The following is a 14,500-nucleotide window of genomic DNA, read 5'->3' as shown; positions in this document are numbered from 1 at the left end:
CCGCTAGTGAGGCACGTATGCTAAGTGTATATAGTTGAGAAGTCATATTTGGACTTAGTCCCAAGTAACGTTGGGTTACGGGTAGTAAACCGACGTGTGAGCTCATAGCTTGCAATAGGGATAGACATGCATCATGATTGTTTGCTATATTTTCTCTATGACTCGTGATTGTGTGTGTTTATGATTGTTGTTTTCTTTACTGTTATTGTTTTATACTTGTGTACTGTATATGATTGTCTAAAGTTAAGACTATAACAATATAAACTCTAGATTAAAGTACTAGACTACCTCGACCTTCCCTCGTTATACCCTGTTGGGAACCTTAGGTTCTCATTCCCTTATATTCACCGTTCTTATAGATGGGTTCGGGAGTTATATTCTTTCAAATTCTAGATATATTCACCTAAGAGGACACAATTTGGGGTAGTACCGTCATCTAGGGAGAGCCTTGTATTCGTATATATATATTTCATGACCGTCCATTTTTACACCCGTTATTTAGTCCGGAATTTGACCCAAACAGGCCCTATAATTTCCTTCTTGCCGAATTACATCACGGAGGTGCACATTATCTGTTTCCACCTTAGCCTCTATTTAAGGTGGATCATATACCTGAATTCCCACCATTGTTTCATCCTAACTCACCTCAGTGGTTTGAGCCTGATTTGCAGCCAGCCATGCTACATGAACCTTAGCCAGACCCTCAGCCAGTTGATCCTTAGATAAAGCAGTTTGGACCCCTTGGGGAGGCACTTGCTCCAGTCGTGGCTAACAACTTTCTAACCAATTCTTCAATGGAGGAGGATCCTTTTGAAGAGATACCTGGATGGGAGGATCAGATGGCAACAGATTTAGCTTCTAGTTTATCTGAGGAGAGTGTAGTTGGGGAAGGTGGAGAGTCGGGGTCCTTGGCCAAGGCCACCTGTGAGATGTCATCAGGCAGGGATTTATTTTATGACACCTATCGATGATCCTAACTCTAGACGCTAGATATTTTTTACTCTTTTTTTTAATAGTATTTTCTGATGGTTAAGGCTTTTACTATCATTAGCTAGCTTGAGTTCTAGATTAGGGGCTCCTATTTGGGTCAGGTCCTGGGGTGTTGTATGTAATATATGTATATAAGCTTAATATGTACTAGTTTCTGGACGATATGTATCTGGGTCTGATCTATTTGCTATGACTTGTATTCTCTATGGTGATATACAAATTGAGCTCTTGAGACACTCATGTATGATATATGTTTTTATTATATATTCTGCTATATCGATGTATGATTTTATTTATATATGTTTTTAATCTCAAACACAAATTTATAAAACTTGACTAATTTACGCAATTTGGACAAGCGTAACAGGTGATGAGTACTAAATACCGGTTTAAAATTTTTTAAGTTAAAAATCAACAATTAACACTTTCAAAGTTTGGTTTAAAAAGATTTTACAAATTCAAAATAATAACCGAGAGTTTAATCATGAGTTGTTCTCTCTTGGAATTACAATATAGTGCATAATCATTGGCTATGAAAAAATTAGAGATTTGATCACAATTAACGTGAATTGAAATAGCAAAAAATTAAGGAGCAATAAACGGCAAGACAAATTAAACTAAGGTAATTAAGACAATTAACTTGGAAAAGAGAGTAAATTCAAGTTCTAAAAAGATCTTATCAATGGTTGAAGGTTAAGGATCACTATCCTTATTACTAATTACAACATGATAATTACAAAGAACAAACTCAATTCGTTAACCTCTATGAATTGAGAAAAGTCAATTAGGCTTAATTAATTTTAATACACATGTCTTAGCCAACTTACTAATTGAATGAATTTATTCAAAGGTTAGTGTTAGTAGAAACAAGATTAATTAACATCTATAATTATTAATCAACTTGGATATTAGTAATTCAAGATTACTCAAGTTTCTAATCCAAGCCAAGAATGAAAATCTTTTTTTTTTTTTTTACCAAAGATAGGGAGACTCGAACCCGCGACCTCTTAGATAAGTATGAGGAGACTATGCCATTTGAGTTATAACTCATTGCGAACCAAGAATGAAAATCTACTCTATAAATAAGTGAGACATTTCATCAAAACTTGGTATACATAAACATAAAGCATCATAAATTGTAAAAATTAATAAAAGTTACAACTACCCACTATAAGAATTCAATAATATCAACTCAAGTAAGCAATAATAAAATATAGAACATCAAATTCATGCATGAAAAAATAAATTCAATAAGAATTCATAAACTAAATAATATAAACAAGAAATTAACAAGAGAATTCTATTAAAATAAGATAGTGGAACAAAAAAATATAAATAAAACTAAAATTTAACAATATTAGGAACTAAAACTAGAGAGAATTTTATGAGAAATTCTAAAAACTCTAGAGAAAAGTTGAAACTTCTCTCTTTAGAATTATGCTAATACATACTAAAAAAATTAAACCTAAAAATTACTTGATGTTTTTTCTTATATTTTTCACTTAAATGCTTCAAAAATCTAGTGCTTGGGGCATTTTTTGGTCCAAAACGTGACTCTAATGTGCAATTTTTAATAAATCACATGCATCCAATAATGCGTACGCATGAAGTGGCATGTATGTACAAATCATGTGTGTACATCTGATGATGCGTACACATTTTTGTATTTGTAGACATCATTTATTTTCTTCATGCAATTCTCTCATTGCTCATACTTTCTTCAATCCTTGAGACTAATAATACCTCTAAAACCTAAAATATATTACACAAGAATACAACGGTATCATGTGGAATAAAATTAGCAAATTTTAATCCTAGAAAGCATGATTTTAACCATAAAATTTAATAAGAGAAATATACACAAACATCTCTAAAAATGTCAAAAAGTGCACAAATTAATTCATAAACTCCACACTTTTTAGCACAAAATAACATTATAAAATGGAGTTTATCAACAGGCTTATATCTAAACACGTACTACAGATTCTAGAGTCTCATAAGCCAACTGAATATTAACACCTGACGACTAGTATTGGTCATGACATGCTAAGAATTAGATCGTTAAAAATTAGGATTTTGAATTTTTTTGATAAATTTATATTTATGTTAGATTAGGTAATTTTTATATATTTAAAAAATTTAGGATAATTTAGGTTAATTAGGATAATATGGTTCGATGGTATAATTTATCTCAGTTAGTTAGTTGGTTAAGGTTTAATTAATTTTGAAATTGGGTTATTTTAGTTTTGAAATTAGATTATTTCCGAGTTAATGTAGACGTCATCTCTTGATTTGGAGCATGAATTGGTATTTAATTATATATTAAGTATGCATCCATGAAGGACAAAAATTATAACCTGATGCATGCAGCATCCACTAGAGCATCAATACCGGTAATGGATAAGGATTTTCGGGACATACCTTATTTAAGTTAGTATAATTGACACACATCCTCCGTTTTTCATTTTGTTTCTTGATTAAAATCACATTGCCCAACCATAATGGATATTTTACTTTGTTTATGAAGTCAACTTCAAGTAAGGACTTTACTTATTCCTCCACTACTGGAGCTTTTGCTTCACTCAATCTTATTCTTCTTTGTTGGACTGACTTGGAGCCAGGTCAGATGGACAACACATTAATTCTGGTGATATGCAAAGAGATCACACTGAAGAAGTTGGATGAGATTGTGCTTGAGTTCCTCATGGAGTTCAACTCCTGTACTAGTGGTTTGCTCAGGAATCTTCCGGATTTGTACTTCTAATTTTCTCTCCAGGTGAGGTCGTTGGGGCTCTCTGTCTCTAGGACTTTTGACCTATAAACGTCAACTAGGGATACGCTTAGTGGTGTATAAAAATGGTACCTTTTGGTCCGACCTGGGTAGTTGTCATTCTTCCTTTGCTCTTTGTCTTTGTTTTGATGAGGCCTCCTCAACTGTCCAGTCTCCTCCAAGTTAATGTATTTCTCCGTCCTATCTTAAACTTTAACCAAAGAAGTTGGATCCCTCTTGGATATTGATTACGAGAATAGACTATCTCGGAAGTCGTTAACCAGCTCCATGATGGCTGCTTCTGTATGTTGGGGGACTTTGATTCTCGAGGCATGCTTTGTTAAACCTCTCTGTGTAGGCTCTCAATGACTCATTACTCTCCTGTTTTACTCTAAGCAAGTTCGGAGCATGCTTAGTTTTGTCTTTCTGTATTGAAAAATGAGTAAAAAAAATTCTTAGCCAATTCTTCAAACTAAGTTACCAACTTGAGGGAAAAACTATCAAACCACTTTGTCGTGGCTTTGGTCAAAGTAGTCGAGAATGCCTTGCATCGAATCGCATCGAATGTGTCGACTAGGTACATTCGACTCTTGAAGTTGTTGAGATGATATCACGGGTCCGTTGAACCATCATAAAGATCCATGTCTAGGCTCTTAGAATTTATAGGGACCTTTGGGTGCATGATCCCTTCAGAGAACGGGTCATCGCTTCTCAAGAACATCAGATCCCTCTCTTCCTGACCTCCTCTCCCTCTTAGCTCGACTTCTAACTTTCTCAATTTATCTTCCATCTCTTTTATCTATTCTCTTCGGAGTTGTCTCTCTAATTTTTTTTGTTGTTCTAGCTCGATTTCTAGTTGCTCGAACCGACCTTGATGACCATGGAAGAGTCCCCATGATTTCTACAGCATTTTGATTTCCAGATCCTTCTATGATGTGAATCTAAGAAACCACTTTATACCCACCACGTTCCCCTTTGTCCTTCGAGGAGTTATGGTAAACAAAGAGTGTTCAATCATCGTTGTGGTGGTCTCTAGTTTGCGATCTTGAATCAGACATCATGCATCCGTCTTGGTGTGGATCCTCTACCATTATCAAGGGTTGAGCTCCAAGTCTTTGGCCATGGTGCCAATGTTCCAACTTCCAAGTGTACCTAAAATAGATTGATGTGTAGTTGGACTTTGTGAAGAGGTCGGATGTGGATGTTAGGGCGTTTGGGGTGCCTTCACGTCAGCTTTGACACGATGGTTCGAGAGCAGCTATAAGAGACTCAAATGTCTAAATTAGCAAAGGTTTAAATAATTATGTCCATCATCATGCCTCAAATGTGCTGCATCTGGATTAAGCCTCACTAGAGACGGTGCATGAAGCCTTAATAGAGTGTGTGTTGAGTGTGAATGTGTGTGCGAATTGTATGGCCCCCAAAAAAAAAAAAGATTAATGTCAAATAATTTTATTTATCAAAGTAAATAATATTTCATAATAACTGGCTGATTTTTTCTATCAATAAATAAACAGGATCATTCCATTTTTTTAATACAAATTCACATAATTAGCTGCCTTTGGAATGAATTGAAATGTTTCTTTTTAAACTTAGTCGTGTTGTTTCTGTCAAGTAAACAAGCGATCCTAGGACCCCTTTTTCCTTTGGATAGAAAGTTATTGCTGGCTGGATTTCGTAACCAAAACCAAAGAGAAGGCAGGTTTACAAAAGAATTTACATTGACCAATATGCTGATAATTGAACAGGAAATGTGGTCATTATTAGGACGAAATATAATACCTAACAAAGTCTTTGCAATGGTCAACACACTTATCTCTGGTCACTACTCACTACTCACTACTCATCAGACACTGTATGACACAAGTACATTGACGATCCCGCAATATAATACACACACACCGCGAATGGCACCTTGACATCTAAAAACAAAGTTGAAAAAATAAAAAATAAAAAATAAAAAGCAGAAACCATTTGAACACATTACTCTCAACTATTGACAGATAAGATACAATTTTTAAGACAATATACACGATAAATATAAAAAAATAAAATAAAATAAACAAGGGCAATTAGTGTACGGAAACACTCACGTAAGCAAAAACCCAGGGGACAAGGCCTCACGAAGCACCTGGGAAGGACAACCGATCGCGGAGAGTATCAAATATCGATGACGCTGCTGCATTTTGTGCAAACGTTAGTTTCAACCGACCGAGCAATTCGCCATCTTTTGCCTGCGAAGCTGCATCGGCAGCTTCCTTGACCAAGCCAATTCGAGCATAGGACTGTCAAAACATTAGATGAAGGAAGTTAGAAGAAGCTGAAATAAGCATTTTTACAACCAAGCAAATTTACATATATTCATCTTACAACAAGGGCCTTTTTTTCCCCTCAAATGTTACAGTTACAGGGAACGAAGATCAAATGGAACTTCAGTGGACAGAAAAAATGGAACGAAGGAATGGAAAGGACTCGGGCCAAAGTGTTTGGAATTGTTTTCCATGGGAAGAGTGGAAAACCGAGGAAGATCAAGGATGGTCACATACTATATGCTGTTATGTTTACTGTTTTATCCTTCCTTTTGATTTTTTTTTCTTGTAGGAGAAAAGTGGAAAATAAAATCTATACACCATTCTACTCACTCAAAAAAATCAAACAAGTAATAATATTTCACTCAACTCCTCACCTTTCTCTTACATTTCATTAATGAGAACTTCATTCCTTCATCTAAAAGTTCCCACACATAACATTCGAAGCAGTACAATTGTCATGCTACTAAACTCAATTCCATTTCAACAAAGCAAAATTATACTTAAATTTAAAAAACATGGTGGGAATAAAGCTCAAACTTGAGCTAAGCCTCACTCGCTGTCAGCCCCATTTTCTGGAGGGAAAAATATAGAGTATTAATATACTATCTGCCAACTTATTGCCAACAATAATTAATTATTATATTTTAATTACAATTAGCATTGATATGTATAAGGAGACACATCCACAAAGACACCTCTGTTAGACACAGCTATAAAAAAGACATTTCTATTAGACACTTCCATTAAACACAGTCATAAACAAGAGTTGGCAGAAGTTGGCAGAATTCTTATTGGTTACATAGCGGGATTGTTTCTGGAGACATGGATCTTAGGCCAACCTAATACCCAAAAGAACAATTAAGCAAGCTTACCTCGGCTCTTTCTCGAGGGTCTGCGAGTTTTGGGATATATTTAATAGCCTCTGCCTTTTCATCTGCTTCAATGCATGCCTCAACAAATGGCCTATAACCTATAAATGTCAAAACATGTAGGTCTTAAAAACTTTGGAGTGCTACCAGGAAGTAGCTAAATCAAGCAAAACACCATTTCTATGTAAGGAACACTTTAGTAAGGAATCAACACGCTTGATTAACAAGTACGGCAACTTATTAAAGAAACACGGTTGAAAATCAGCTGAATGCATACGTGCCTCTAAGAGCAATTCAACTGGATACACTCCAGGTCTAAACACCAGTTCTTAATAGGAGTTTCTTACATTACTTATATAATGGTATAACCATCTAAAATTCTCTCATATTACCCAGTCATTATCAGCACAGGTTTTCTTATTATAGATCCGAACCAAAAATTAAAACAGCAGCAGGAACTCTCTAAAGAAAAAACTTAATGATGGACAAGGTATTTTCATTTTCAATAGATGGATAAAATTTCATTAAAGTAAGAAAAGATTAAACTGAAAACAGATAAGATATCCTCCTAAAAGCAACTATCATACCCACTCAAGCCTTTCAGTTTCAACAAGAAATACTTATAATGAAGATAATCAAATTTTCAAGGAATGATGTAATCTTAATTTCAAATAGATTTTAAGTTAATAAACTTACCAATGGGAGGTCTCTTCTCCTTTGAAAATTTTTCTAGGGCGACCCAATCCTTGATTGTAGCCAAAGCAAAAACTTTCAGCCAATACCATCTCTTCTCAGACACCTGAAGTAATTAATTACACGCCTTAAATTGTGCCTCAAGAACCAATGTAGAACCATTGAAAAGACGGAGTGTTCCTACTTCAAAATTTTCTGGAAATTATTTTGGGACAGACAGAAATTGCACCATTCTTTTTATTCAAGTTCCATAAGTAAGGGTCAACTTAAAATTACTGACCTTAAATTCTGTTTTCACCCTCATTGCAGCTCGATGATTTCCCAAGACAATACAAGTTCGGATTGTATCACTTATACTTGAATCTACAAAAATGGCCTGCTTTGTAGTCACTTCAAGTTCATGCTGAATTCTGCAATGGCAAAAGTGCCAGTGTCAATGTGTCATAACTCTCTGCTTGATTGCATGGCATATATATATATCCAATAAGCACTTTATAGTTTATATCCAGTGCCAAAGTTCAAATATTAACTCATTCATACATACAAGGATATATCACATCAAACTGCACCATGAGCCTAACAAATGCTAGAACTGATTTTCTTTTTCTTATATGATCATGTGATGCTATTGATCATACCTTAACAGCTTTGCATGCTCTTCAGCAGCCTTTGATTCAAAGACATGTTCCTTGGTTTCTGCAAAAAGACTCTGGGCCTTTTCAATAAGTTTTATCCGTGGACCATGAAGTGGAGATCCCTTGCTTGCCATGGGATTTTTCACAAATTCCCATGATTCTTTCCACAGAAGAAATGCAACATCCTACATGGATCACACAAGTCCAATACAAAAGAGACATTAGAATGCAACTGTGGAAAATACTGGACATTTAATCATATGTATCCAACCAAATTAATATTTTGTGCATGTTATGGTTATGCAGTTCTTTGAACTAAACATACTTGAAGTTGGCCAGTTGATAGGAAGAAATCTTTCAAATATTCATGTTTATAGCACCTGAAAATGTGACATTGTTAGCAATGCAAGAATAGTATAAAATTTCAACAGAACATATTTCACTCTTCAAATCATTATAATTTTTAATCTAAATTTATGTGTCTCTAATTTGATTATCTTAGAAGTTCAATTATGCCTGGTCTAGAAACAAATATAGTCCTAAAAGCTAATCAGGTTATATCTTCAACAATCACATTTCACCATGTCTCGTAGTTTTTTTTTTTTTAAATAATAATTAAAAAAATAAAAGAATTATCCTAGAGTTGTGGCCTAGGACCAAGTCATGTCATGGCACACAGCCATGATTAACCACAATTTATTGACAGCAACTTCCACTCAATTACTATTTTTTTTAATTATTTAACAGGAAAAATAAGAAAAAATAGAATATGATATAAAAATCTAGATAAATTATTAGGCATACAACAACATAGAGAATAGTGCATCTAGTCTATTTTAGATTCAGAGTGAACTATATGTTATTGTTGGACTGGTCATGTACAGCTTCTACTCACTTCAACTTCACAAAAACATGATTAACAGTAAAGGTTTAACATCCAAAATGCATGGAAAAGCAGCAACTATGGTATACATGCTGCTATTATTTTTCTTCTATGAAAATCCACTTATTATTTGTTCCAATTTTTAATATACTATTATCTTTTCTTTAAACTTGTATTTTAAAATAAAATACAAAGGGAAAAAGAAAGTAGCATTTGCATCCAAGTTATGCCCAAGGGACACAATCACATGCAATCTAAATATCCTTAGTATTTAAATTCAATCATGCTATGCGTACATTAAAAATCAACCACTAAATCAGTCATCCATATAAAATACATGTTGGAATACAAAATACACATTGGAACTCTATAAAACACATGTATACACAAATATGGTAGCTGATTTCAGTGTATACATATCATTTTTTATTTAAAACTATAACAAACTCTAACATGATGTCTTACTAGCCCAACTTGTTTGAACACTGTTTTAAGCTTAGAAGAGCATTAAAAAAAAACAAAAAACTAAACAAAAAAAAAAAACCTTAGGCCTATGTCCTAAGCCATGACCCCATTCATATTGCTTTCTGAAGGCTTAGTTATTTTTGTAATGCACAGTTTTCCATATGCATTAGATAAATTCCAAGCCTCACATTTCTATGTAATGACTGCTAGGAAAAAAAACACATTTATCATATGCATCTTTTATTTTTAATTTATTATTTTTTAGGTATTTGGTTAAGGGTTCTTAGCAACCTCAATATAATTCCACATTGTATTGCCTTCTTCAATATGGCTCTAGGTCACCTACCGTGCATAAGTTATAAATAAGTCACGGGCTAATGGTCTGGCCTGTATTGTTCCAAAGAACTCTAATGACTGCCTCTGCATCATCAACAGAAGAATGTGTAAGTGAGAGACAAACAATGTTGTTCATATACATTACGAAAATTATAATGTTTTGCTTTTGAGACCTTTTGCCAAATATGAAAGAGGACCAGGTAAACAAGGTCTATATCACCACTCTCAGTTGCCTTCATCAACGCCGTATCTTCTTCTCCTATACTTAACAAGAGAGGAACCTGAACAACAGAATTAATGAGTACACAAGTAAATCTCCAATGGGACATGTAAAATTTCCTTAGATAAAACAAAGGAGAAAGTAGACATCAGCCAAATATTTAAGATTGACAACCAGATAACTGAACATTGATTGGGATAGAACAAGAGTTGGAATACCACCTGTTTAGAAGAGCGTGGTTCATGATCAACAAGCATAGCAGCTAACTTTCGACGGCCGTTTTTGTCAGCATGCGCAGCTACTGCAGCATACGATATACCTTTGCACAATTTTAACTGAATGAAAATAATTCAATTTAATAATTGCTGCCGGAAACAGAATGCACATAACATGTTTGAAGTATGATTTTCTAAAAATAGAAATAAAAAATAAAAGAAAAAGAGAAACAACCTTATCAAGCAGAATATCTAGAAGTGTTGCATCAGGAATAGACAATGAAGCAGTTATCTTTGAACATGCCCAGTGCATTATCACCACCTCCTACAGGAACCAATATAAACATCAAACTCACTACTATACTAGTAGAAGACTATTAACCTATTATTCAGGAAAAAAAAATACAATGTATATGCTCTTACTTGATTCATTCCAAGATATTCTGATATCCGCAGTGCAAGCAGATGTCGGTGAGCATTAATCAGCCGCCCAATCAGAACAGATGGTGAAAGCAACTGACATGACAATAGGCATATTCAGTAAAATGTCAACAAATGCAACTTTATCAGATTGGGAAATAGGCAAGTAAATCTTAGAAACCTTATACTGCTGAATGCTAAGAGGAATGCCGATCTCGGGGCTGCGAACTGCATTCAAGACTCGTAGAATTTTACACATCTCTTGGATACGATCACGTTGGAAATTACTGTCAAAGTCAACTGGATATCATTACCGAGAGCAAATATCAGAAAATATGCTGATCCATCTTAAGATCTTAATGAAAAACAGTGTATTCAATTTGACAAAACTTCCCTTTTATCAGATTTTTATCAGTAAATACAGAAATTCCAAACCAAACTCACCTACAAAAGGCTTGACCATAGCTAGCAGCCCTTAATAGAGTACGTTGGCGTGAAACATCAAATTCATGACCTGAAGCATCAACACATGCTTCAACTGCCTCGGGAAGGGATGGTTTTATCAATCTCAAATTTTCATCTGCCTGGGGGATAATAAAAAGATCAGAAGCATGAACTAATTTTGATTCCATAATATATTGCAAATTAAGTCCCACTTTAAATAAAATTATATAATATAAGTTTGAATATGCATTCAATCTAGCTTATGTTACAGAAACATACGAAATAGAATCACAATGCCCAACAGAACATAAGCTTATTAAGAATATTTGTAGGACACATTGATAATTCAACAGATATAAAGTATTGGTAAGAAGTGGCCATTCATGAATTTCTCAAGGTCCAATCATAAGTTCATAGGTTCCAAGTACCAACAAATTAATTGCTTTAGCTACTAATTATTAATTAAGTTCCTTGGTTAGATTCTTCAAAATGATTTTATAAAGATAATATGTTGAATGAAATAAAATAAAACTAATGGTTTTATCTGATGAAAATTTAAATAGGGCTCTACAGAAAAAGTAAATTGTACTAACAATCCTCTCTCTCTCTCTCTCTCTCTCTCTCTCTCTCTCTCTCTCTCTCTCTCTCTCTCTCTCTCTCTCTCTCTCTCTCTCTCTCTCTCTCTCTCTCTCTCACACACACACACACACACACACACACACACACACACACACACACACACACACACACAGAGACTCTCTGAACTGACTGAAATCTTTCCCCACTCCCTATTTATAATGGTACTCTAAATTTTGCATCCGAAAACTTAAGTAGGCACTGAGTAGAAATTTCAATTTGAGCAATAACACATAATAAGCAAACATGGCACCTCACAATTCTAGAAATGTTTGCTACGGGTACAAGCAAACCTTAGGATATAATGAGTGAATAAGAATCCTGATGAAGTTAATCATGCAACAGTAAAAGAACAGCACAAAGAAAATTCCCCTACCTTTGCACTTCGTCTATCAAAATGATCCAAGGCATCATATAGTAAAGCTGCAGGAGATGTACTTCCAATTGTGAAGATTGAAACAGTGGAATCTGGAACCCGTTGTAGAAATTCCATACTCGTGTTGGACAATATCCTCACTCCATCACACTCAGGTATAAGAATTATAGGTTCATCATAGAAGTAGTGGACCGGATCTCCATCGGGACCCATCATTAAAAGCATATCATCCCAATAAAGCAGCACAGCGTCCATTCCACACCAAGCAATCTGCTCTGGAGGAAGAGAGGACTGCACACATGAAAGCAATTATTGAGACAAGGGCACAATTAAGCTACCGCTCCAACCCTAACAAGTTTACGTATAACTCATTAAAGATTCAATACACTTCTTTTCTGTTACCTAGACATAGCACCATTATCATTTTAGAAAGCTTAAAATTATTGTTAATTTCTACATCATTTACAAAATCACACTTCTCCGGCATCATGATGCTCAAATATTTACAAAAATAAAATGAGAATAACAAGCAAATCAATGTTAATACAAAACCAACAAAAAGTAACCCTCCTACTTCCCTACACTTCAGCTTCAAAATTCACAATTCTCAAAACTACACAACGCTCAAAACCACCTATCACAGCACAACAAAACAGTAAACAGTCAAACTTATACAAATCAGGAGGGGGGAAAAAGCATCTACCTTGTGTATTAGTCTTACTCTTGCATATTAGTTCTTGTTAGTGCTTGACGAAGACACATATGCCCCCTAAATTAACTACTATGAACCACATATTGTAGTTGAAAAAGCTGATGCTTCCAAACTTTCAATTATCAACGACGAATTCCAATTATTAAAGAGGAAAAAGGAACTACCTCGCACTCCCTTTCGATGATGATGCCGGTCAAGTCCGAGGTAGTAACCAAGAGCCTCCCATCGTGCGTGAACGAAGCAAGCCACTTGCCGTCACGGGACACAACCATCTTCTGCAGCGGCCCCCGGAGCAAACCCTCCCCGAGCCGCTGCACGCCGTCCTCCTCCACAACAAGCACCACAGGATCGTCAGCAACTCCGAGAAGCACCTCGACGTTTCCAGACATGGTGTACTGTGGTTCGATCACGGCGATGCACCGCGGCGGCTCCTCGATCATCGGATCGGCGAGGGGGACGGGCTTAGGGTTCCGAAAATCGGGAATACAGAAGAGCTGATTCTGCTCAGTGATGCAGACAACGCCGTTTCCCCAGAAAACGCAATCGGCAACGTTCTGCTCGAAGCATTCCTTGCCCATGGAGATGTTAGGTTCGACGAGTTGGGCGTGGAGGTCGTAACGGTAGATGGTACCGTCTTGAACGACGCAGACGAGGGTGAGATCATCGGTCCAAGACATTCCGATGAGGCGGCCGCCCGGGTGGCGCCAGACGGCGTCGGCGAGGGGATGACCAGCGGAGTTGAAGAGGCGGAGCTTGCGGAGGGCGGACTCAGCGTGTAGCTGGACGATCTTGGAGTCGTCACGGATGACGGCGACAGGGCCGCCGAATGGGGCGGCAGCGACCTTGTGGCGGGCGAGGTCCACGTGTTTCCACCTCATTGGGTAGAGCTCTGGCTTGCGGTAGTAGCGGTTGTAGAGGAGCTGCCACTCCGCGGCCACTGAGACGTTGGCCATTGCGGGAGAGAGAGTGAAAGTGGGGAGGTTGCGGGCTATCGGGCTATACCGCTATAGGAAGAGTTTCTGCCTTTCTCGTGACATGTACTTTTTTGGAATGTGAAAAGCTACCAGATACCAATTTTAATTTATATTGACAGGTATTTTTAGTTAGAGTAGGAGTGAAAAAAAAAAAAAAAAAGCCAGATTAGTTCATAACTGAATTGGTGATAGAATAAGTTCCTTTATTAGTTCAATTGATGAGTTATTATAGGGATGGCAAAACTCCCGAGACGCGGGGATCCCTGCGGGGACTGCCCCGAATGGGGATCCGACTGTGGGGAATTTTTTCCATGGGGATGGGGACGGGGAACAAAATTCCCCGAGGCAGACGCGGGGACCCGCACTCGGGATCCCCGCGCCCATCCCCGCTAATCCCCGAAGTTCATAAATTTACTAAATTGTTCTTAATAGTTTATTTTTCATATATGTTTTTTAGTCATTTCACACACACACACACACACATATATATATATATAGAAATCCAAAACTCCTAATCCTTATTTGCATAACTCTTCTTCAATTCAGAAAT

At 36.3% G+C, this 14,500-nt stretch overlaps 1 protein-coding gene across 2 annotated transcripts; it reads right to left on the bottom strand.

Moving 5' to 3' along the window:
* Positions 1–5,463: 5,463 nt before the first annotated feature.
* On the bottom strand, positions 5,464–14,142 carry VCL1 (vacuoleless1 (VCL1)). Of its 2 annotated transcripts, XM_088506072.1 has the most exons (16): positions 13,141–14,129; positions 12,265–12,555; positions 11,253–11,392; positions 10,990–11,095; positions 10,812–10,904; positions 10,624–10,713; positions 10,395–10,508; positions 10,127–10,234; positions 9,964–10,037; positions 8,595–8,649; positions 8,273–8,454; positions 7,915–8,044; positions 7,638–7,740; positions 6,945–7,042; positions 5,854–6,045; positions 5,464–5,682 (listed from the first exon to the last, which is right to left on the bottom strand). In XM_088506072.1, exons 1-15 carry the CDS (start codon positions 13,927–13,929, stop codon positions 5,881–5,883), a joined length of 2,538 nt encoding a protein of 845 aa, XP_088362198.1. In that variant the 5' UTR covers positions 13,930–14,129; the 3' UTR covers positions 5,464–5,682; positions 5,854–5,880. The 2 variants fall into 2 exon arrangements, with proteins under 2 accessions (XP_088362198.1, XP_088362194.1); XM_088506068.1 differs by having other exon boundaries at positions 5,464–6,045; positions 13,141–14,142.
* Positions 14,143–14,500: the final 358 nt, after the last annotated feature.

This window comes from Arachis ipaensis, chromosome B10, assembly GCF_059453495.1.
Source record: "Arachis ipaensis isolate K30076 ecotype BB chromosome B10, ASM5945349v1, whole genome shotgun sequence".
Classification (NCBI taxonomy): Eukaryota; Viridiplantae; Streptophyta; class Magnoliopsida; order Fabales; family Fabaceae; genus Arachis; species Arachis ipaensis.
The sequence above is the reverse complement of the archived record's forward strand: the minus strand, read 5'-3'. Positions and strand labels throughout refer to the sequence as shown.

What these genes read in the sequence shown, in the direction of transcription:
- VCL1 (XM_088506068.1), bottom strand. Translation starts at nt 13,929, where the DNA reads ATGGCCAACGTCTCAGTGGCCGCGGAGTGGCAGCTCCTCTACAACCGC. An exon ending in TATCAACTGGCCAACTTCAA is followed by an intron (nt 8,455 to 8,594) that starts GTATGTTTAGTT and finishes TGATCCATGTAG; the next exon opens with GATGTTGCATTTCTTCTGTG. An exon ending in GGGTGAAAACAGAATTTAAG is followed by an intron (nt 7,741 to 7,914) that starts GTCAGTAATTTT and finishes TAATTACTTCAG; the next exon opens with GTGTCTGAGAAGAGATGGTA.